The sequence below is a fragment of the Ranitomeya imitator genome, chromosome 2 (assembly GCF_032444005.1).
Source record: "Ranitomeya imitator isolate aRanImi1 chromosome 2, aRanImi1.pri, whole genome shotgun sequence".
In the NCBI taxonomy this organism is placed as follows: Eukaryota; Metazoa; Chordata; class Amphibia; order Anura; family Dendrobatidae; genus Ranitomeya; species Ranitomeya imitator.
This window is the reverse complement of record NC_091283.1, coordinates 784162852-784186875: the sequence shown is the minus strand read 5'-3', so window position 1 is coordinate 784186875 and position 24024 is coordinate 784162852. Positions and strand designations below refer to the sequence as shown.

At 43.4% G+C, this 24024-nt stretch overlaps 1 protein-coding gene across 7 annotated transcripts in view; it reads right to left on the bottom strand.

Annotated features, from left to right (window-relative positions):
* Window positions 1-24024, bottom strand: part of BICC1 (BicC family RNA binding protein 1) — a 273157-nt gene that overhangs the window by 141901 nt on the left and 107232 nt on the right. For all 7 annotated transcript variants that reach the window (XM_069753550.1, XM_069753555.1, XM_069753556.1 and 4 more), the window contains exon 2: window positions 6234-6280. In XM_069753550.1, the coding sequence (XP_069609651.1) occupies window positions 6234-6280 (47 nt within the window). The remainder of the gene's footprint in view (window positions 1-6233; window positions 6281-24024) is intronic.

Sequence of the window (24024 nt, the reverse complement as noted above, 5' to 3'; positions counted from 1 at the left end):
TCTGTGACCGCTCCTGGCACATAGTGCCGGATGTCAGCTGCGATAAGCAGCTGACACCCGGCCGCGATCGGCCGCGCTCCCCCCGTGAGCGCGGCCGATCGGCTATGACGTACTATCCCGTCCAGGGTCAGATAAGCCCAGGGCACCTCGACGGGATAGTACGTCTAAGGTCACAGAGGGGTTAAAGTACATTCGTTTTTCTTCTGATTACGTAACTGATTAACATTGTCAAAATCAATAGACTGCACCTTGTATTCTTGTATCAGTTCAAGAAACCTCACAAAAAACTAGGAGTTAGTCATACCGGTAATGGTATTTCCAGGAGTCCATCATGACAGCACCACAGAAGGTTGCTCTTCATATCCTTGATAGGGACAGGAACACAGAAGAGGTTAAATAGCCCCTCCCAACCTCCACCCCTCAGTGATTTTACAAAGTACCACATCAGGATGGATACAACACAATTTTATTGAACTTCCTCTCTACATGTTCGTATCACATATTAGACAAGAGTTCAAGGGGGGGCAAATAATGGGTGCTGTCATGATGGACTCCTGGAAATACCATTACCGGTATGACTAACTCCTAGTTTCCAGGTCGTCCACATGACAGCACCACAGGAGAAATACCAAATAACTCCTATTAGGGCGGGATTACAGCTTGGAGGACTTTTCTCCCAAAGCTAGTCTGCTGCTTTGAGAGAACGTCCAGCTTGTAGTGCTTGCAAAAGGTATTTGAGCTAGACCAAGTTGCCGCCCGGCAAATTTGATCCATGGATGCACCCGCACTCTCTGCCCATGAAGCAGATACTGCTCTCAGTGAGTGGGCTTTTAGGTGATCTGGAGGAGATTCACCGGCTGAAATATACGCAGCGCAAATGGTAGATTTGATCCATCTAGCCAGAGTCGCTTTTGAGGCTTTTTTGCCTCTATTCTTCCCAGACATCTGGATAAAGAGATTTGAGTCAATTCTCCAGCTGTCTGTAAGTTTTAGATACTGCAATACTGTTCTCTTAACATCCAGGGAATGAAGAGAACGTTCTTTTTCGTTATTGTAGTTCTGGCAGAACGTAGGCAAAACTATTTCCTGGTTTCTGTGAAAGTCCGTCACAACTTTTGGAAGAAATGAAGGATCCAACTTTAAAACGATGCAATCTTCCTGTATCTTTAAGTATGGATCTGTTATGGACAGGGCTTGAATTTCGCCTATTCGCCTTGCTGTCGTTATTGCGACGAGGAAAACAGTCTTGAATGTCACAGATTTTAGGTCTGCCTGATCAAGTGGCTCGTACGGAGCTTTCCGTAGCTCATTTAGCACCAAAGTGAGGTTCCATGAGGGTACTGAGCTTCGTATTGTTGGTCTAAGACGTTGTGTAGCTTTGATGAATCTCATTATCCAGGGATGATTCGCTAGTGGATAGTCATAAAAGGCAGTTAAAGCTGAGATTTGTACCTTTAGCGTACTAGGTCTCAAGCCCATATCAAAACCTGTTTGGAGAAAATTTAGTATTTGAGGAATATCTGGTTGTTGGAGAATGGATATTGGAGTATTGGTCTGTGCACAAAATTACTTCCAAATCTTCTGGTATATAGCCGAGGTCACCGGCTTTCTACTTTTTTTCATAGTTGAGATAACGGACTCAGACAGTCCCTTTGATCTCAAGATCTCCCTTTCAAGATCCATGCTGAGAGTTGTAGCATCTTTAGATTTTGATGGACCAATGGTCCCTGTATTAGAAGATCCCGTCTCAGTGGTAGTAACACTGGGTCCTCCACCGCCATCCACTTCAGCAGAGGAAACCAGCTCCTCTTGGGCCAATATGGCACTATTAGGATCACTACCGCTAGACTTTCCTGGATTTTCCTCAGAACTCTGGGAATTAGGGCTAGTGGCGGGAACGCGTATGCGAGTTCCATGTCCCAATGTTGAGCCAATGCATCTATGCCAGTTGGATTGTCTCTTGGATTTAGCGAAAAGAATTCTTTCGTTTTTGTATTGCTCCTTGAGGCGAATAAATCTATTTGTGGGGTGCCCCACTGTTGGATTAACTGAGTAAAGATTTCTTCGTTTAGAGACCATTCTAACGGCTGTACCTTCTCTCTGCTGAGAAAGTCCGCTATTTGGTTCTGTGAACCTTTTAGGTGTACTGCCGTGATGGACTTTACGGTATTTTCCGCCAAGGAGAATATTTCTTCTGCTAGTGCCTGAAGTGGACGGTGCCTTGGTCCTCCTTGATGTAGGAGAAAAGCTACCGTGGTCGAGTTGTCTGAGAAGACTCGGATGTGGTGTCCCTGAAGCTCGTGTTGGCACCTTTTTAGTGCTTCCCAGACCGCTCTGAGTTCCCTGTAGTTGGAGGAACTGTCGCGTATCAATGGTGGCCATGTCCCCTGAAGGTATCGACCTTCTATGTGGGCTCCCCAGCCCCTTGAGCTTGCATCGGTGGTTATATTTATGCATGGAGATATTTTCCATGGTTTTCCTCTTTTGAGGTTTTTTATGTTGATCCACCATGAGAGGGACTGCTTTACCCTGCTGGGTAACCACATCCTGTTGTCTAGTGAATCTTTTCTTCCGTTTCATACCGAAAGAACTTCCTTTTGAAGCGTTCTGGAGTGAAACTGGCTCCACTGTACACTGGGAATGCATGAGGTCATGAGACCTAGAATCCTCATTGCTTTCCTGATGGAGATGTATTTCCGTTTTTTTATTGATTGAAGTTCTTTTTTTATTGACCGTTGTTTTTGGTCTGGCAGGAAGGAGTATTCTAGTTCGGAATTTAGTAGTACCCCTAGAAATATCTTCTGCGTCTCTGGTTCGAGACTCGATTTTTTTGTATTTATTACCCACCCCAGACGTTTCAGGAGTGACGTGGTAATTCCTAAGGATTCTTCCATCTGTTGGGATGAATCTGCGATCAGCAACAGATCGTCCAGATATGGTGCGATGAGAACTTCCTTCTCTCTTAAGTAGGCCATGACCTCCGTCATGAGCTTCGTAAATATCCTTGGGGCAGAGGAGAGACCAAATGGTAGGCACTGAAACTGGAAATGAAGTATTTTCTTGTGGTTTCTTATTGCGAACCTGAGGAATTTTTGATCTGAGGGATGGATGGGAACATGATAGTAAGCATGTTTGAGATCTAGCGTGCACATTACAGAGTTCTTTTTTATTAGCGGTGTAATTGATTTGAGAGATTCCATCTTGAAGCGTTTGTACGCCACCCATTTGTTTAATGGTTTTAAGTTTATTATTGTTCGGTAATCTCCGTTTGGTTTTCTTATGGAGAACAGACTGGAGTAATGCCCCTGAAAATGTTGATGATGGGGTACCGGTATTATGACGTTTAATTCTAAGAGTTCCTGTATGTCTGTTATCAGCCTTTGATGTACTGCCGATGACTGTCTGTGTTACGCAGAATCTCTTGGGGGGTAGATGAGTAAACTCTATCCTGTAACCTTGTGCCACTGTCTGTAGAATCCACTGATTCTGAGTTATGTTCTGCCATCCTTCTTGGAAGTATTGTAGTCTCCCTCCTATATTGTTGGCGTCATTGTTTGCTGGGTCCTGTTGATTGGTCTCGAAAGGAACCTCTTCCTCTGCCTCCTTTAGGGTAGCTCCACCTACCGGACTTCCCCTTGCCTCTGTAGTCCTGTCTTGGGTGGGAGCGAGTTTTTCGGAAGAATTGCGGTTTCTTTGGCTTCTCCTCAGGGAAACCTTTCTTCTTATCAGATGCTTTCTCAAGTAGCTCGTCAAGGACTGGACCAAAGACGTGAGAACCTGAGAATGGAATCGAACACAGCTTGTTCTTGGATTGGGTATCTCCCGTCCACGATCTCAGCCATAAGGCCCTTCTTGCTGCGTTTGACAGTGCATTATTCCGGGCAGCAAAGCGTACGGATTCCACTGAAGCATCTGCCATGAAATCAGTCGCCATCTTTAAAACTGAAAAGGATTTAAGGATTTCTTCCCTTGGAGTTCTATTTTTAATATGACTCTCCAGCTCGTCCACCCAAAGACTCATGGACCTTGCTACAGAGGTAGCCGCTATATTCGTCTTCATAATGGCGGCTGACGATTCCCAGGCTTTCTTAAGAAGATCTTCTGACCTCTCATCCATTGGGTCTTTTAACCCTGACGAGTCCTCAAAGGGAATAGCCGTTTTCCTTGTGACTTTGGCCACAGGAATGTCGATCTTTGGAACCGACTCCCAGACTTTAGTCTCTTCTGGGTCAAAGGGAAGACGGTATTTGAAGTCTCTCGGGACTACTAATTTTTTCCCCACATCTTCCCACTCTTCCATTATCATTGCAGTTATGTGATTGTTGACCGGGAAAACTCTATTCCTGCGAGTTCTCAGGCCCCCAAACATCTCGTCTTGAACTGATAAAGGCTCAGACGAGTCTTCTATTTTCATAGTGCTTCTTACTGCTTTTAGCAGTATATCCGTATTTTCGGATGAGAACAAGTATTTCTTCCGTTCTTCCGGAAGCACAGTTAATGTATTGTCCTCTTCGTCCGAGCCCGGATCGGAATAACCTGAGACCTCTCCTTCCTCAGAACTCACATCCATATCCCATCTAGGCCTTTTAGGCCGCGGAGATTGGGGTGGCACCATAGTAGACACTGTAGCTTGGACTTCGTCTCTAATCATAGATTTAATATTATCTAACAGCGAAGCCTGCTCGTCTTTGAGAAGTTTAGCGATGCATTTTTCGCATAATTTCTTGTTATAGCCCTCTGGGAGTTTGGTGGTGCACAGTGGGCATCTAATAGTCCTTTTTTTAGTAGTTGACCTCTCGGGAATGTCCTTATCCTGAAATGTAAAAGAGATCCCTGTAGGTACAGAACTAACTTTTTGGAATGCATCCCGTACCACATACTACTCACATGGTCCGTGTGCAGCTCTAAGGATTGGACGTCTGGGCGAGTAGCACCTTCCATGTTACTGGGTCAAGTGTGCTGTCAGATGTCAGTCATTAAGTAGCAATCTTACCCGGCTTCAAAACATCTGATTTGTCCTCCCTCCAAGCTCAGCTGCTGGCCTCCACGGTGATTTCAGGTTCCCAGCTGTACTGCGCATGCGTCATCTGGAACACATGCAGACCAGCCTGGGACCTGGAAACCGGCGCATAATCTCAGCCATTGCGCTCCGATCTCCCCCTGCAGCTCCCAGGCGCCCCGGAAACAACCGCCGACCCCCGGAATCCGGCCACGCCCCCCGGAAGTTGTCACCCCCGGCTGGAGCGCCGGACCGGAAGTTAGGGGAGCGACGCCAGCACCGGCCGCACGTGGAGCCTGAGGGAGCGCCGGACACCGCCGCCGCAGCCGCTGCCTCAGCGCCCCCTTTGATGAGGGGATGAGGCAGCGCATGGGAGCAGACAGCTCGACCTAGTCGCAGAGGGACCTCCAGCGGTATCGTGCGACTTCAGGAGTCGCCAGACTCTCACGGCCAGAGCCCCCTCCAGGAGGATGGACCGCACTCCGGAGCTCCTGCTCCAAGACCTGACCTCGGATCAGGTAAAGAGAAAACCTAATCTTCTGGAGAACTCTCTCCTGCGTCTGTCCCTGATAGGGACAGGAAAAACACTGAGGGGTGGAGGTTGGGAGGGGCTATTTAACCTCTTCTGTGTTCCTGTCCCTATCAAGGATATGAAGAGCAACCTCCTGTGGTGCTGTCATGTGGACGACCTGGAAAAATAATTCTTGCCAATATGTCGTTAACTGTGTAAATAAAAGCAAGTTTTTTTTCTAAAAGTAAAGAGATTTACCTTCCTGGCCACCTAGTGGTTGAGTGCAGCATTACATTCATATGCATGAATTGGAAACATCTGCTGCTTATTGTACAGAGCTTATGAATCATCTCAAAATAAGAGCTTAGAAAAAAAAAAGTGATGAATGTTTATAGCCAAGCATTATCCTTTGTAGGACAGGGACTCATTTAAAATATATACAGGGGTTATTTGGCTTGTTAAAGTACGAGTCTGAGATGCACAGTTTGGGAAGCCGATGTTATCCGAGTCGAACATAGAAATAATACAGTCTATGTCTGGCACCCATGTTAATAAAGGAGAGGTTTCGGGAACGCACAGCAGGAGACTGGAAGTCAAATGGTCATGAATTTTCAACAACAGCGCTTTACTGCAATGAAAACAGTATAGCAAAACAAGAGCACAAACGCAGGCAGTGTCCCACAGAAATGTCGAGGAAGGAACAAAAAGGCACTAAAACCTCACCTTTTGAAAGAAATCTTCACCACTTTTGCCTTTTCCTTCTGCAGCGGCTGTAAAATAAAGAAAGCAGCCGTGTAAGCATGATCTAGCAATAATCATAAATGTACAGTGACAAGATGACGAGATGTATATAGAACACAAGCAGGCAAGTACATAATCTTGTACATCATGAAGATCACAATGGGCGGCATTTTTCGTACATACTGAAGTGGCAATGAGATAAGACCCAGTCGCTGTACAAATAAGGACACCCCTCTAAATGAAAGTCACTGTAACAGAAGGGCTGTAAAGCCGTGGAGACGGAGTCCATTTTGGTGGAGTCGGAGTCTGTGTGATGGAAATTGAGGAGTCGGAGGTTTGGCTTACTGACTCTACAGCCCTGGTTGTACAAGACCTACAACTAAGCGAGCACTATGACGAAAACTCAACATTTAAATACTCCTACGTAGCAACTACAGTTGTCCCAAAAATTAACCATACACATACATAAGAGCGCTAGTGCACATGATCAACCTTTGCTCCATTCACACGGAGCCATTTACAGTTCCAGTTCTCAGAATCAGGAGACCAAGCAGTTTGTCACCCAGAGATCAGAAAGTTATCTGATGGATAAGGAATAAACGGTCAGACTTGGGAATGCCCATTAGATACTGACTATACAGAGACAATACCATATTAGACAGGCGATTGAACAGTTCGTTGAGTTGGAAGCTGGACAAATTTGCATGTGTAAGGTTCTAAGAGACAATGGTTAAATTTTGACGATTAGATGGCAGAGATAGAACATCTTCAAGACGGGGGATTTTGTGGGACATTTCCAGCATGCATTTGTCAGCATCTACCAAAAGCAGTCCAAAGAATGACAGCTGGCAAACTAACACTAGGGTCACATTTCTCCAAGGCTTAAGTGACGTCCTACCTCAATGGAAAGATGTGGTTCAGACTAGCGCCTAAGAATGGGGCACCAATCTCAGATACACAAGTCTCAGCAAAGCCGAGACAATATATTAGAAACATATAGTGACAATATGATAGGGGAACGAAGTGAGGTTTGGAACAAAAAACACTTTTGAAAAACTCTTCAGTGCACGGGTAGATCAGAGTATACAATTCTCTGAATCTCTTTGGTACAAACATTCCTTAGACACCCATTTGGCTCTTCAGAAGTTTTTACCTTTTCAAAAGAAATGTACTCTGCTTTATTACAATTTCTGTCCAAGTATTCCTCGAATAGTGTGCCATATCTGCCATGAGTTTTATTCATTAAAAGAACTATTGAATTACTGATGAACACTCCAATAAAAATACCCACTGGTTCTAACAGGTGTTAACCATTAACGTTCTTGATACTCCAGTGGACTTTCTTAATTACAAATGAAAGCATGTATAGAAGTGGATTTCATCACAGACTATGAAATGGGAGTTAACATTTTATTAATTTTCCCAAAAGTTAACACGAGAAAAAAACAAAAAACATTTTTGTATTGCAAACATTGTTGCATTGTCTGATGGCTATACGGAACAAAAACAAACATCCGGAAAGCAACACAATACTCGTCCTCTCAGTGCACTGCTATTGAGAGAGGACGATCGCGTCTTGTCGGCATGTGACTGCAAGTTAGCAAGTCACGTACGTGCCGTCACGTAACCGCCAGCTTGTAGCGGCAATACTGGAGTATCCTGCAGTCACAGCTTGTCATCCCAAGCTTGGACAAATATTTCAATGAAGTGCATGCAAGAAAAAGATGAGCAGAACCAAACTAAGGCTACTTTCACACATCAGGCTTTTTGTTTCAGGCACAATCCGGCAATTTTTGATAAAACGGATGTTTTTTGTTTTTTTTTTTGTTTTTTTTTTTACACTGGATCCACTTTTTTCCTTAGAGTTGTATTAGCGCCGGATTGAGCCTGATGCCTGATGGCCACAAGTTTCATCCGTTTTTTTCCGGATCTGTCCAAATAGTAGTCTCTCTCTACTCCATGTTAAAAATGAAGACAGGATCCGGCAGAAAAACTGATCTGTTGCATCAGTTTTTTTCACTATTTGCAACGGATCCATTCTTTCCCCCCCAACATTGGCCGCATTCTGCCTGAAACAAAGAGCCTGATGTGTGAAAATTGCCTAAGAATTGCATCTTATGTTGTGTGCGCGTCGCCAGAAAAGTTATTCCAGTCAGGGAATGGAGTAACATTTCGACCGTAAGAAATGCAGCCACTTTCCACGAATTTGACAGGCATAGCAGTCCCTCATCCCACTGCAGCTCTGAGCACTTTTGCAGAGCAGTTTGAGCTGGCTTGAAAATGTCAAAACTTAAATTTTTGGGTAACTCCACAAATTTTGAGACTACTTATAAAAGGCTTGATTTTTAGGCTATGTGCACACATTCAGGTTTTTTTTCACGTTTTTCACGATAAAAACGCTATAAAAACTCAAAATGCATACATTATGCATCCTATCATTTAGAATGCATTCTGCATGTTTTGTGCACATGATGCGTTTTTTTCTGCGAAAAAAAACGCATCGCAGTAAAAAAAAAAAAAAAAAAAAAAAAGCAGCATGTTCATTAATTTTGCAGATTTTCTGCGATTTTCCCGCTATTCTATGCATTTGGGAAAAAACACAAAAAACGCGTCAAACACACATCAAAAACGCATACGAATTTCTGGCAGAAATGTCCGGGTTTTGTCAGGAAAATTTCTGCAAGAAATCCTGACGTGTGCACATACCCTTAATTGAAACCTTTTTAACAACAAAAAACTGAATAAAAGCTTTGAAAAGTTATAAAATTCTCCAACATTTGACATTATCAGGCCAGTGTACCCCGACCATAAAAATAAACTGGGCTGATGTGGGGTGAGAGGCGTGATGCCAAACTTGTTAAATTCATGATCTGTGGCACATAACACTACGGCCCAGATTCATTGTGTTTTCACGCTGGTGTTAATGGATCAAAATGTTTAACGACAATGTCTAAGTGTTTACGCCGGAAAACTAAGGCCAAGATCTCAGCCTTCAAAAAATTGTGCAGAGACCTCGCTGCTGCCTGAATGAAGACCTGAGCGCTATAAATACAAAATTATTTTTATCTGGTATTAGAAATTTTTTTTTTACAGACATTAGGAGTGAGGACATGTCATCTCAAAGTGTAATTGGACTTCCAGGTAACTTCAAAATATGCTGCCCTGTGTGCAGGAGAACAATGTGAGTGTTCCGCCTCTTTCTCCCTCCAGTTTTTCCAACTCTCCATAGACTTCTATAGTCAGCAGGTCCGTTTGATCCCTCAAAGACAGAACTGTAGGTAGATATTAGACACTGACCACTGCAGGAGAAATGATTGAAAAATGGCAAAAGCAGCATTTATCTCTAGTAAGATATATAATATCTCATGTACTGGTGGTTTCTGAAAAGAACTTCAAAACACTCCTATTAAACTACATTTTTTACACCATCATCCTTGTCAAATAGAATAGACATGCAATATTTGCAGCAGGCACAACCAAGAGTATAGACCTCCCTGAAAAAGCCATGTATAGGATGGAAAGCCACAGAATGCAGGTATAACAGTCCACCACCGAAGGTCATCTTTAATGAGCAGAAGACTATACCATGTAGGCGAATCTTGCCCTCTTGCTTAAGGGTACCGTCACACACTGGCATTTTGATCGCTACGACGGCACGATTCGTGACGTTCCAGCGATATATCCGTGACGTTCCAGCGATCTCGCTGTGTCTGACACGCTCCTGCGATCAGGGACCCCGCTGAGAATCGTACGTCGTAGCAGATCGTTTGAAACTTTTTCGTCGTCTAGTGTCCCGCTGTGGCGGCATGATCGCATGGTGTAACAAAGTTGTGCACGATATCGTATACGATGTGCGCATAGTAACCAACTGCTTCTACATCGCACATACGTCATGAAATTATCGCTCCAGCGTCGTACATTGCAAAGTGTGACAGCAGTCTACGATGCTGGAGCAATATTGTTACGATGCTGGAGCGTCACGGATCGTGCCGTCGTAGCGATCAAAATGCCACTGTGTGACGGTACCCTTAGGAGCGGTTCTATGGTATAGATGAAAATGCTGAACTAGGGCCTCATGTCACAGACTGCTCAGTAGCTGGAAAAGGACATTTGCTGTTCACATAGTTGAACAAGTTAATATTTAGAAGTTTAAGTTACTCATTGATTGTGGACAGGTTTCTGGGGGATCTGGAATGATTGGATCACCCATTAATGTCTGAGTAATGAAAGTGGACGAAGTATTTAACATTTTTTAAATATTTTACCTCTTTGATCAAACACATTTACATATGCTACAATCATTCATCTGAAACAGTGGAAAATTAAATCCTTTCTCCATACACATGGTGTATAACAGTTGTAATAGTTTGAGCAGTGGTTTAAAGGTAAGAAAGAAGCTAATAAAAGCTGCCATCAGATTTAGGTTTATCGCAGAAACTAGTTATACCAATTATATACATTCACCGTAATAAAAAAACACAGTAAATGCTGGATATCAATACAGTAAAGCTGGCCATACACACTAGATGGCTGAAGCATCGTCCGAAGTGTGGCCAGCATCCTACAGTCATCTCGGCCAACTCACCCATACACAGGAGTGTTTACCTGTTCTTTATGCGAAAGCACCCGGCTGACACATTGGCCTGCTGCTCCTCTTTATGAAAACAATGCCGTCAGCAATCCGAACTCTGACATATGCAAACAACATTATTCCCTCCTTACCATCAGTTGGCTGGCACCTGCATACACTATAGTCTAATGTGTACGGGGCCTTAAGAGATGAGGGCTACTCAGGAAGTCAGTCAAGTACCGTAGTTTAGAAATAAGCAGCCTTAAAGGGAACCTGTCACCCCCAAAATCGAAGGTGAGCTAAGCCCACCGGTATCAGGGGCTTATCTACAGCATTCTGTAATGCTGTAGATAAGCCCCCCGATGAATCCTGAAAGATAAGAAAAAGAGGTTAGATTATACACACCCAGGGGTGGTTCCGGTCCAGTTCTGGTCCAATGGGCGTCACGGTTTGGAGCCTCCCATCTTCTTACGATGACGTCCTCTTCTTGTATTCACGATGCAGCTCCAGCGCAGGCGTACTTTGTCTGCCCTGTTGAGGGCAGAGCAAAGTAGTGCAGTGCGCAGGCGCTGGGCCTCTCTGACCTTTCCCCTGAAATGGGGAAAGCTTAAGGCTTGGTTCACATTGCGTTATGGCAGTCCATTAGACGGACTGCGTTACACCGCGGCATAACGCAGTGTAACGCAGTCCGTTAACGCTGCCATTAACACCTATTTTCGGGCACATCACCAACGCATGCCATAATGGACATGCGCTAGCGATGTGCCATCATTCTGCGACAGACCCTCGGACGTGGGCTGCAGCGTTTCCAGGGTCCGTTACCACTAGCGCAGATAGAGCATCTGCGCTAGCGCAATCGCATAACGCAATCTTTTTCTGCACTTGCGTTAACGCAGTCCGCTTAACGCATGTGATGAACGGACTGCAGTAACACAATGTAAACCCAGCCTAACAAGTGACTCTTACATATGGAGATTCTCTCAGAGTATACAGGGTAAGGCCACAGTTTACAACTATATTTAAAGGGCTACTGTCACCCCCCTCCAGCCGTTATAAACTAAGAGAGCCACCTTGTGCAGCAGTAATGCTGCATTCTAACAAGGTGGCTCTTTTAGTTTTAGGTTCAAGTATACCCCAAATAAAGCGTTTTTATACTTAGCCACAATTCCTGTCTAGCCAGGGAGGCGGGTCCTCACTCCCCAGCTCTAACCGCTCCTCTGCCGTCACTCCAATCTTCCTGCGCTTTCGGCGCCGCCCCTCAGCGCTGTGTAGGTTTCAAAACCGGCGTCTGCGCAGTGTACTGCTGTGCTGCGCAGACGCAGTAAGCTCTGGCCGTCTGACGTCCCAGCCAGGCTTGCAGACTGCGCCTGCGCGGGCATTGCGGCCAGCCACCTTTGGAATCCCCGCCCCGCACTGTGCATAATGCATAACAGTGCGGGGCGGGGATTCCAAAGGTGGCTGGCCGCAATGCCCGCGCAGGCGCAGTCTGCAAGCCTGGCTGGGACATCAGACGGCCAGAGCTTACTGCGTCTGCGCAGCACAGCAGTACACTGCGCAGGCGCCGGTTTTCAAACATACACAGCGCTGAGGGGGCGGCGCCGAAAGCGCAGGAAGATTGGAGTGACGGCAGAGGAGCGGTTAGAGCTGGGGAGTGAGGACCTGCCTCCCTGGCTAGAGACAGGAATTGTGGCTAAGTATAAAAACGCTTTATTTGGGGTATACTTGAACCTACAACTAAAAGAGCCACCTTGTTAGAATGCAACATTACTGCTGCACAAGGTGACTCTCTCAGTTTATAACGGCTGGAGGGGGGTGACAGTAGCCCTTTAACATTTAGCATTATTCCCCTATGAAGTCACTGACAGAAATTTTAAACTTTCCTATAACTCTTTCGGACGGTGCAGAGCAGATCTGTGACTCCGTAGCGGTTGTTGACCTATAGATGTAGCCAAGTTTATCATAACACCACTGTCTAATCTGTATCAGTCAATGCCTTGTGCAATGCTAAAATTATCCTAATTTGAAGAAAGGGCATCTCACTTAAGAAAATCATCAACTTAAGGTGTATTTACACTTCAAGATAATTAGTGAAAGAGCGCCCTAGGAATGCTCGATTCATAATAAATCGGGGAATAACCAGATTGTCAGTCACTAGATGAATGAATAAAACTAGTTCGTCAGTTGAAATGATCTTCTGATTGTCACAAATAAATGGTTCTCGGCAATACCTCATCAGCTGATGGAGAAAGGCTAGTGCTAACTGCATTTTGGACCACAATTCAACACAACACCTTTCATTATGTCCTGTTGCAGAAAAAGGACATCAAGGTGGGTCAACAGCAAGACTAGCTCCCACTGTAGCTCATCCGTTCATTCCTCTAATTGACTGCAATTACTATATTTCTGTAACAACTGATCACCAGTGAATAGAATTGCACCCACTGATCACCAAGCAGGAAGCTTAAAAAGCATTTGTCTTCACAAGTTAAATTTTCCAACAGCAAATTTGGAGTCATCCATTAAAACATTATGCTTGGTTTACTTCTTATTCTATTGAATACCAGTTATCTTCCACTTACTATGCATTCTCGCATTCTCAACATATGCACCATCAAAATCAGCTAAGTGAAACTTTCGAGTGACGCCTTCTATATCTTATTCCTTAATTTTCCTAAATAAAATTTCTGAACAAATATTTCCTCTGATTTACCAACAATCCAAACAAAGAATTTCTCAGCTTACATTACTTCATACATTAAATCTGCTCTTCTAATAAATATGAAAACGGGAGGGGTCGTCAGTCTCCACAAAAAGTAGGATATTATGGCATGGTTTATCCAACTGTAGGAACGCTAATATTATTCATTACTTATCCCTGCATCAGGCGCAAAAGGCCCACCAGGCACAGCTCACACGATTGTTGTTTCCCCCTCTTCTCTAAGGCGGCAGGAGATCCTGCCGCTCCCAGTACCTTCCCATCTTTAGGTGATGCTTGAAACCCCCCACTCAGTTTTACCACTGTGTGACCTCCATGGCCTCAGGACCATTGCGCCTAAGGTTCTCATTTTTGAAGGTTCATACTGTTTTTTTTTCCCTCATCACAATTGTTTATTTTGCTTGTTTTATGAATGACTAATGCCAAGTTTGTAAATATTTCATAGTAATAAACAGGACTTTCTCATTCTCCCATGGTTTTCAGCCTGGCCGGTCGAATCATGCCACTGTTCAGGTTGTAAGCTGCATATAGCAGACATTGATCACAACATGGGACAGTATTGCTAATCATCACTTCGACAGGTGAGGGATATGGTTTTTATTTTTGTGTTTTTTTTTTTACTGGAGACAAGGGCTTCAATGGAATGGATGTAATGTGAGCATTAATTTATTTTGATTTACTCTTTATTTTTTGTGTTACAGGGAACAAGGGCCTCAAAGTAATGGGTGCAAGAGGAGCATAACATTTTTAAATAAATCTGTAGAAGAGGGTGTGTGTTTTTTTCACCATTTCAAATAAAGGACTATTTTGCTTTATAGGACTATGGGGTTAGTAATGGGGGTGTCTTAAAGACACCTCTCCATTAGTAACCCCCTGGACTTGAGGCCAGCTGCCAATACAAAGCTGACAACCTCAAACCTATTAACCCACTTCCCCCCACCACATTGCACGTGGGAAGAGTGAGGCATCTTATGGATGCGCCATTTCTGGGGCAGTTGATGTTAGTAGCCTAGGGGTAAGGGGGGACAATATCTCTGAACCCTTCCCAGGTTATTAATATCATCCCACAGTACAAGCTCAAAATAACCTCAGGTCCTGTAGGGCCACTCCATTAATCTCTGGTTCATTGCAAGTCAGCCTGCATGTCTATAGTGCAGGATAACGCATATATAGGTTTCCCAGCAGCCATAATTTAAGAGTCCCAAGAAGACCAAGGTCTATAATCACGCACACAGTCAATTTTAAGTTGGTAATATGGATGTCTGCGATTGTTTCAAATGGCTTCACATTTGTAGTCTGAACTACAGATACTATTAATACATTAGAAGTAACAATTAGTGAAGAGCGAGTACTCGTTACTCGAGATTTTCCGAGCATGCTCGGGTGTTCTCCGAGTATTTGGATGTGCTTGGTGATTTAGTGTCGCCGCAGCTGCTAGACAGCCTGAACACATACAGGGATTGCTTGTTTTTATGAAATACCCACATATATTCAGGCTGACTTGCAGCCACAAATTATGAGAACACTCGAGCATACTCTCTCATCACTAGTAATGCTTTTCTTTGTGATACTTAGAAGAAAAAACTGGAAAAAAAACAGAAAAATAAAATAGAAATTGGAGACCTGGAGAACGTATCTCGTTGGCTCTAAAGTCCAACGACTTTGTAGTAATAAACTAAATGGAAAGTGGAAGAGCTGAAAGCCCTGCAGGTTGAAAAATGAACAGGCAAGTAAGTCAGTGATTTACAAACATTTCGGTTTGGAAGATTACGTGTTTTTAATCTAACACCAGTTAAATAATTACCGTAGTTTAACATGAAATGGTGCAAAGTCTTTTCTCCATTTGTTTTAAAAGAACGGTCAAGAAAACAAATGTGTGGCACAACCCAACGCAAACCAAAAAACACATGCTACGATTTTACTTGAGACTCCGATAATTAAAAAAACAAAAACAAATGAAGTCTAATATGAACAGAATACCATCTCCCCAATGATTAAGAGGAGCACTTACAATAACCTTTCCAGTGGTAGTAAATTTATAAACCAAAGCCAACAATAACACCATTACAATCACAATTTGCCATGATGTGATGGATCACATGAGCTGTAAATTACATGTCAATCTTCTTACACACCGCCATCCCGAATCAAGAGTCGCATTCAATAAAAAGGTTATCCGCATATAGGTCATTCACTAAGCAAATATACAGTCAGCGCAAGTACGAGCATCATTATCTCAGCAGTATGAAATCTGCAGACAATAAGCCTGTGTCATCTACCATACTCCTACCAAGGCTCAATATCCAATTAGCGATCTAGGAAAGTATGCAGGAAGTTCCACAGCTGTGGTGCAGATCTGTAAAAACCAACATCGGAATCTCCTTCCTTACCACTAATACAATGCAAAGCCATTCCAAAAGAAACAGCGAGCATGGTGCTTATTATACTGAAGACAGACATTAAAGTAATGGTATTATACAGAGTAACCCTTTCAGATATGTCAACTTCAACAATCTCATGGGTTCATCAATCCACAAATTAAGGCAAAAATTATACATGGTTCCACGTGTTTCTATTTACAGCAAGTCTAATTTCTACTTTTGATTTTAAAAAGGAAAAAATTCGATAAACCTTGTATATATCGTCTTGCCTATGGGTTTGGTTCAACACGTTGATGCTTTCTTTGCAGCTCTGCCTCATACACACCACCTCTGAACCAGCACTACCTATGACATCCATTTGCAATATTTTTTTTTTTTTGGCATGCAGAACACAATCAACTCAATTCAAATGTTAAGAACTGGTACTACATTCTATAAGCATTGGCTACATTGCTCCTAAATGGCGTTCAGCCCTGCTCCAATGTAGGGTCTCCAACATGATCGCACATTCACTTTGCCTAAATAGCTGAATGATAATTTTGTACACAATAATGCAATCCAAATAAATGCCACGTGCATCATCTATTACAAATAAAAAGGCCAAAGACTACACTAATGCAATTCGCATCCATTATGGGATTCCTGACAAGCATCATCAACCAAAGGAATGCATTATTCTACAGGCCCAATGCACTATACTAAATTGCACAAATGTATAACTCGAGATTAGCAAATCAATTTTTCAGACTCACTAGTTCAAAAGTAAGGCAAGTGGAACAATTTCTTTATAAGGATTTGAACTTAAAAAAAAAAAAACAATTTCATTTTCAGTGAAAGGTCAACAATTAGGACATCCACACGTTTCAGGTGGAAAAAAAAAAAATCTCTCAAGATTAGCAAAAGGTCCTAGAGGTTGCACAAATCTAATTCTATTAGTATAAGAGTAGGCTGTGTCAATATTAAAAAATAATTCTCTCCGGGTGTTTTATTTTTCTTATCAACTATAGATTAACATACTATCCATGATGAATCAGGCAAATCACTTCTTTATCAAACCAAAAAGAGGACCCATCACCACCATGAATTCAGATAAAACCTACAGAATCATTAAGGAGAAGGAGAGACAGCTGTCTAACTTCAGAAACACCAGAGTTTTCCTGCTTTTGAGTTGGGAGATATCCGTGTAGAGAAGCTGCATGTGTGCTGTCTTAACCATGCTGAAAGATGCCCATTTTCAGATAAGTGGGCCTTAACTGTGCAAAATACATGAAACTCAACAGGCACTCACTAGGGGATTAGCGAACGTGCTCGGATAAGGCGTTACCCGAGCATGCTCGGGTACTATCCGAATGTTGTGCTTGAACAGTATATTATAGTCCCTGCTAAAAAGCCGTAACACATGCAGGCAATCTCTACATATGTTGCAGCTGTATAACAGCCACAAGACATGCAGCCGCAGGGACTCAAACATACTATTCGAGCACGCTGAAGACACTCAGATTTGCACCAGAGCATGCTCGGATAACACTTTATCCAAGCACATTTGCTCATCACTAGTACTCACCCTTCCAGAGTTCAGCGCTTGTTTCCCACTGTGGCTCTGTTCCCAGAGTTCTGACTAAATTGGTGACATGTCATGGAGAACAGTATATGCACTGTGGTTCATCAACAGCTTCCCCGCTTTAGCCAATCATGGAGCACAGAGTACATGCACTGTGGTTCATCAACAGCTTCCCCGCTTTAGCCAGTCATGGAGCACAGAGTACATGCACTGTGGTTCATCAACAGCTTCCCCGCTTTAGCCAGTCATGGAGCACAGTACATGCACTGTGGTTCATCAACAGCTTCCCCGCTTTAGTCAGTCATGGAGCACAGAGTACATGCACTGTGGTTCATCAACAGCTTACCCGCTTTAGCCAGTCATGGAGCACAGTACATGCACTGTGGTTCATCAACAGCTTCCCCGCTTTAGTCAGTCATGGAGCACAGAGTACATGCACTGTGGTTCATCAACAGCTTACCCGCTTTAGCCAGTCATGGAGCACAGAGTACATGCACTGTGGTTCATCAACAGCTTCCCCACTTTAGCCAGTCATTGAGCACAGAGTACATGCACTGTGGTTCATGGTAGGCGCTGACGTGATATCAATTCAGTATGTGGATCCTCTCTAGCCAGTCACGGAGCTCGGTGACCTAGAGTGATGAAGCATGATGTGATGTGGTGTCACCATTCTAGTCAAACCACAGAACTGGGTTAGTGTCGGAAAGCCGGCAATGGACCCAGGAAGGGAGAGTACATTTAATGTATTTTACAGTTTGGGGCTCACTTTTCTTAACACAAACTTTTCAATGTTCTTGGATAAGAAGCAAATCAAGATGGATTCATACGTATCATGAAACAGGTTTAGAAGCAGCAACAGAGGTAAACCCTGTCGATCCACCAGCCTGACCAGATCTTTGAGGCTTTTGTTATTTTTAGGGACTCTATAGCGACAGGGTCTGTTCCGCAGGACTGGCGCATAGCAAATGTGGTGCCAATATTCAAAAAGGGCTCTAAAAGTGAACCTGGAAATTATAGGCCAGTAAGTCTAACCTCTATTGTTGGTAAAATATTTGAAGGGTTTCTGAGGGATGTTATTCTAGTTCAAGAGAGGCCTGGATGTCTTCCTGGAGCAGAACAATATTGTATCATACAATTATTAGGTTCTGTAGAAGGACGTAAATCTGGGGATTTATTATGACGGAATATAGGCTGAACTGGATGGACAAATGTCTTTTTTCGGCCTTACTAACTATGTTACTATGTTACTATGTACACAGTATCTCCCAGAAAAGGGAATTTCAATAGATTTTAATTTCACTTTGCCAGTGAGCACAAAAACTGAGTCCCTGTAATAACTTGGGAACCATGTGATTTGTAAGTTATATGCATGTAAGAAAAGTCTTATGTCTGTCTCTGTTTCGCAGAACTGATAAGTCAGTTTAGGGTTTAGGAGTTACTGTTCAGGTCTGTGGAACCTCTTGATGCACATCAGAGTCACGTCAATAGTGAATAACTACAACCAACAGCCTGATAGGTCCAGTTATGATGCTATAAAACACTTTTCTTAAGAAACAAGCAATATAAAAAGGGATAAACAAAAAACTAAAGTACCGTATATACTCGAGTATGAGCCGAGATTTTCAGCCCATTTTTTTGGGCTGAAAGTCCCCCTCTCGGCTTATACTCGAGTCATATACCCGGGTGTCAGCAGGGGAGGGAGAGCGGGGGCTGTGTAGTTATACTTACCTGCTCCCAGCGCGGTCCCTGCAGTCCCTGGCTTCTCCGGCGCTGCAGATTCTTCCTGCACTGAGCGGTCACATGGCACCGCTCATTACAGAAATGAATAGGCAGCTCCACCCCCATAGGGGAGGAGCCGCATATTCATTGCTGTAAATGATCGGTGCCATGTGACCGCTCAATTACAGGAAGAAGCTGCAGCGCCGGAGAAGCCAGGGACTGCAGGGACCGCGCCGCAGCAGGTAAGGGGAGCGCAGCGCTATAATTACCTGCTCCTCGCTCTGGCTCCGTCTGCAGCGTCCTCTAGCAGTGACGCTCAGGTTAGAGGGCGCTGTGACGTAGTCAGTGCGCGCCCTCTGCTGAGCGTCAGTGCTGGAGACGGAGCCGCAGAGGAGCAGGTAATTATTGAAAGCGCCGGCGTCCTGAGCAAGAGAGGTGAGTATGTGATTTTTATTTTTTTTTATGGCAGCACCAGCAGCATTCTAAGGAGCACCTATGGGGCCATAAAGGTGCAGAGCATATATGGGGCACAGCATTATAAGGAGCACCTATGGGGCCATAAAGGTGCAGAGCATATAAGGGGCACAGCATTCTAAGGAGCATCTATGGGGCCATAAAGGTGCAGAGCATATATGGGGCACAGCATTATAAGGAGCACCTATGGGGCCATAAAGGTGCAGAGCATATATGGGGCACAGCATTATAAGGAGCACCTATGGGGCCATAAAGGTGCAGAGCATATATGGGGCACAGCATTATAAGGAGCACCTATGGGGCCATAAAGGTGCAGAGCATATATGGGGCACAGCATTCTAAGGAGCACCTATGGGGCCATAAAGGTGCAGAGCATATATGGGGCACAGCATTATAAGGAGCACCTATGGGGCCATAAAGGTGCAGAGCATATAAGGGGCACAGCATTCTAAGGAGCACCTATGGGGCCATAAAGGTGCAGAGCATATAAGGGGCACAGCATTCTAAGGAGCACCTATGGGGCCATAAAGGTGCAGAGCATATATGGGGCACAGCATTATAAGGAGCACCTATGGGACCATAAAGGTGCAGAGCATATATGGGGCACAGCATTATAAGGAGCACCTATGGGGCCATAAAGGTGCAGAGCATATATGGGGCACAGCATTATAAGGAGCACCTATGGGGCCATAAAGGTGCAGAGCATATATGGGGCACAGCATTATAAGGAGCACCTATGGGGCCATAAAGGTGCAGAGCATAAATGGGGCACAGCATTATAAGGAGCACCTATGGGGCCATAAAGGTGCAGAGCATATATGGGGCACAGCATTATAAGGAGCACCTATGGGGCCATAAAGGTGCAGAGCATAAATGGGGCACAGCATTATAAGGAGCACCTATGGGGCCATAAAGGTGCAGAGCATATATGGGGCACAGCATTATAAGGAGCACCTATGGGGCCATAATCAAAGGTGCAGAGCATATATGGCACAGCATTATAAGGAGCATCTATGGGGCCATAATCAACGGTGCAGAGCATTCTATATAGCAGAGTTGTATATGGAGCATCTATGGGGCAATAATGAACGGTATGGAGCATCTATTTTTATTTTTGAAATTCACCGGTAAATGCTGCATTTTCTACCCTAGGCTTATACTCGAGTCAATAAGTTTTCCCAGTTTTTTGTGGCAAAATTAGGGGGGTCGGCTTATACTCGGGTCGGCTTATACGCGAGTATATACGGTACTATTTTTTTCTCTAATTAGGGTCACAGTTTTCTGTCTACAAGTTATTCTGGTCCCCGATGACTTGAAAAGTAGTAACAGCGCAAACTTTAATTTATGTTTGACAATACTGACGCTCTTAGTTGGGTCACAACTAAACATCTTGCTGCCAACAGTGGAGTTAAGTTGGAAAGAAAAAAAAAAAATTAAATAATTTGAGGATTTTATGCAACACCCTTTCCTCATTCTCCTGTACTTTAAAAATTGTTGCCAGCAAAGGGTCATTTGTGTTCCACTCAATCTCATCTTTGATTTTATAAAACAGACTTAAGGATACTCAGCACACGTATGACGTCCATATGTTATGTATGATATGTTCACTTACCAATGAGAACAGTTAGATTTTAATTATGTTTATGTAAATTTAGTCTACATTTTTTCCTAAACTAGAAATATGGACAGTTCTATCCCATTGGGAATTGTGTATTTACACCAAGTTCAAGAGTTCAGAATTCCTGGAATTACACACTAGTGAGTCATCACAAAAAGATCACTAACAAACAAAGCCTACATTTTGAATCATTTTAATCATTACGGATACACATGAAAGAACAAAAATGTCTAAAATTGATAACTTGAAGAAAAACACTCGATAAAAATGTGCTAAGTCAGAATTTTTCCTCCTTTTCGGGGATATGTGGTGTGTTCTTCACAAGCAGCATCGGACATCTGGAAGCAGTCAGACCCCATGCTCTAAAACAATTCACTTTTTCTTTAACAAAATGTCCAAAAGAATCCTGCGCCGTTAACAAAAGCAGATTTTCTTTCTGGATCTAACACAAAAAAGCTAAAAATAGGGAACCGTCTTTAAAGCACAAGCACCACTTCCCGGGCGGGCCATACACAAGACTTCACTTAATCCATCTGAAACATCCTGGTATACCTGTGCGCAAATAGTTGCAATTATTTTTTATTTCAGGTCGGTACTAATTGTGACGCCAATTCTGGCGTTTCACCGCAAAAAAATGCTGTGCAGGGTCCATATTTGTCATTTTGGTTTTATATGTGGCCAAAAAGACTTTATAAATAAATAACTAAAAAAAAAAAAGGAATCTGTTCATATCATGAGTGTTCTCTATGCTCCAGCGGCTCTGCAGCTGAATTATTTGAACGGTCATGCATTCAAGAAAAAAAAAAAAAAAAAACAACTTTCCACTAAAAGGTTGATTTGACAATTAAACATTAATGATTATTATTGCAAGTTAAAATCACAATGTATATATTGTTGTAAGCTAAGGAAATATGCCGTAAATATATGGAGAACACCACATGGAAGATATTTGTAATTTATATCTGGAAAGCTTTTATCCCCATCAGGCATAAAAGACCCAACTAGCCTGTAGGACTCCCAGTAATGTGCGTTGTCCATATTCTAATAAACGGAACTGGGGCCCTATATTGTCACTAGACAGGTGCCTCAGCAGTTCAGGACCATTTTTCCACATCCAAGTGTCAAATGGTGAGAAAATCATGGACAAGGGGACAAAGGCCTTTTAAATGGCTTGTACAAATTGGAAAAGTCACTTCTCAAGAAACAGCGCTACACTTCTCTATCTTTACTATTGGTTTTGCATATTCGCCTCATTCACTTGAATACATACAGTTTTAATAACGCTTTAACTGGTTTTACAATCTGGATGAACACAAATGGCAGCATGTTGTAGTGGTTTTCTTGCCATAACCATTGATGACCCATAATGAACTTTTGATTGGATCACGTCCGACCCCAGGAACCTTCACCTGTAAATTAGGAACGTGAACCCATTTCAGTTCTTCAATACAAAAAGTGAAACTCGTTATATAGAGGCGTTACAGAGTGATCCATTTGAATTGTTTATTTCTGTTTATGTTATTTATGGCTTACAGCCAATGAAAACCCAAAAGTCATTATTTCAGTAAATTAGAATAATTAACGAAAGACACCTGCAAAGGCTTCCTAAGCATTGAAAATGGTCCCCAAGTCTGTTTCAGTAGCTCCACAATCATGGGGAAGACTGCTGACTTGACAGATGTCCAGAAGACAGTCATTGACACACTCCACAAGGAGGGTAAGCCACAATAGGTCATTGCTAAAGAAGCTGGCTGTTCAGAGTGCTGTATCCAAGCATATTAATGGAAAGTTGAGTCAAGAAAAAGTGTGGTAGAAAAAGGTGCACAAGCAACTGAGATAACCACAGCCTTGTTAAGAAAAAGCCATTCAAAAATTGGGGGGGGGGGGGGGGGTTGGGGGAGATTCACCAGGAGTGGACTGCTGCTGGAGTCACTGCTTCAAGAGCCACCACACACAGACGTATCCAAGACATGGGCTACAAGTGTTGCACTCCTTGTGTCAAGCCACTCATAACCAATAGAGAATGCCAGAGGCGTCTTACCTGGGCCAAGGAGAAAAGGAACTGGACTGTTGCTCAGTGGTCCAAGGTGTTTTCAGATGGAAGCTAACATTGCATTTCATTTGGAAACAGAGGTCCCAGAGTCTGAAGGAAGAGTGGAGAGGCCACAATCCAAGATGCTCGATGTCTAGAGTGAAGGTTCCACAATCAGTGATGGTTTGGGAAGCCATGTCATCTGCTGGTGTTGGTCCACTGTGTTTTATCAAGACCAAAGTCAGCGCAGCCATCTACCAGGAAATTTTAGAACACTTCATGCTTCCCTCTGCCGACAAGCTTTATGGAGATGGAAATTTCATTCTCCAGCAGGACTTGGCACCTGTCCACACTGCCAAAAGTTCCAATACCTGATTTACAAACAGTATCACTGTGCTTTATTGGCCAGCAAACTCTACTGACCTTAACCCCTTAGAGAATCTAAGGGGGTATTGTCAAGAGGAAGAGGAGAGACACCAGACCCAATAATGCAGACGAGCTGAAGGCTGCTATCAAACCAACCAGGGCTTCCATAACACCTCAGCAGTGCCACAGGCTGATCGCCTCCATGCCAAGCCGCACTGATGCAGTAATTGATGCAAAAGGAGCCCGACCAAGTATTGAGTGCATTTACTGAACATACAGTTAGGTCCATATATATTTGGACAGACAACATTTTTCTAATTTTTGGTTATAGACATT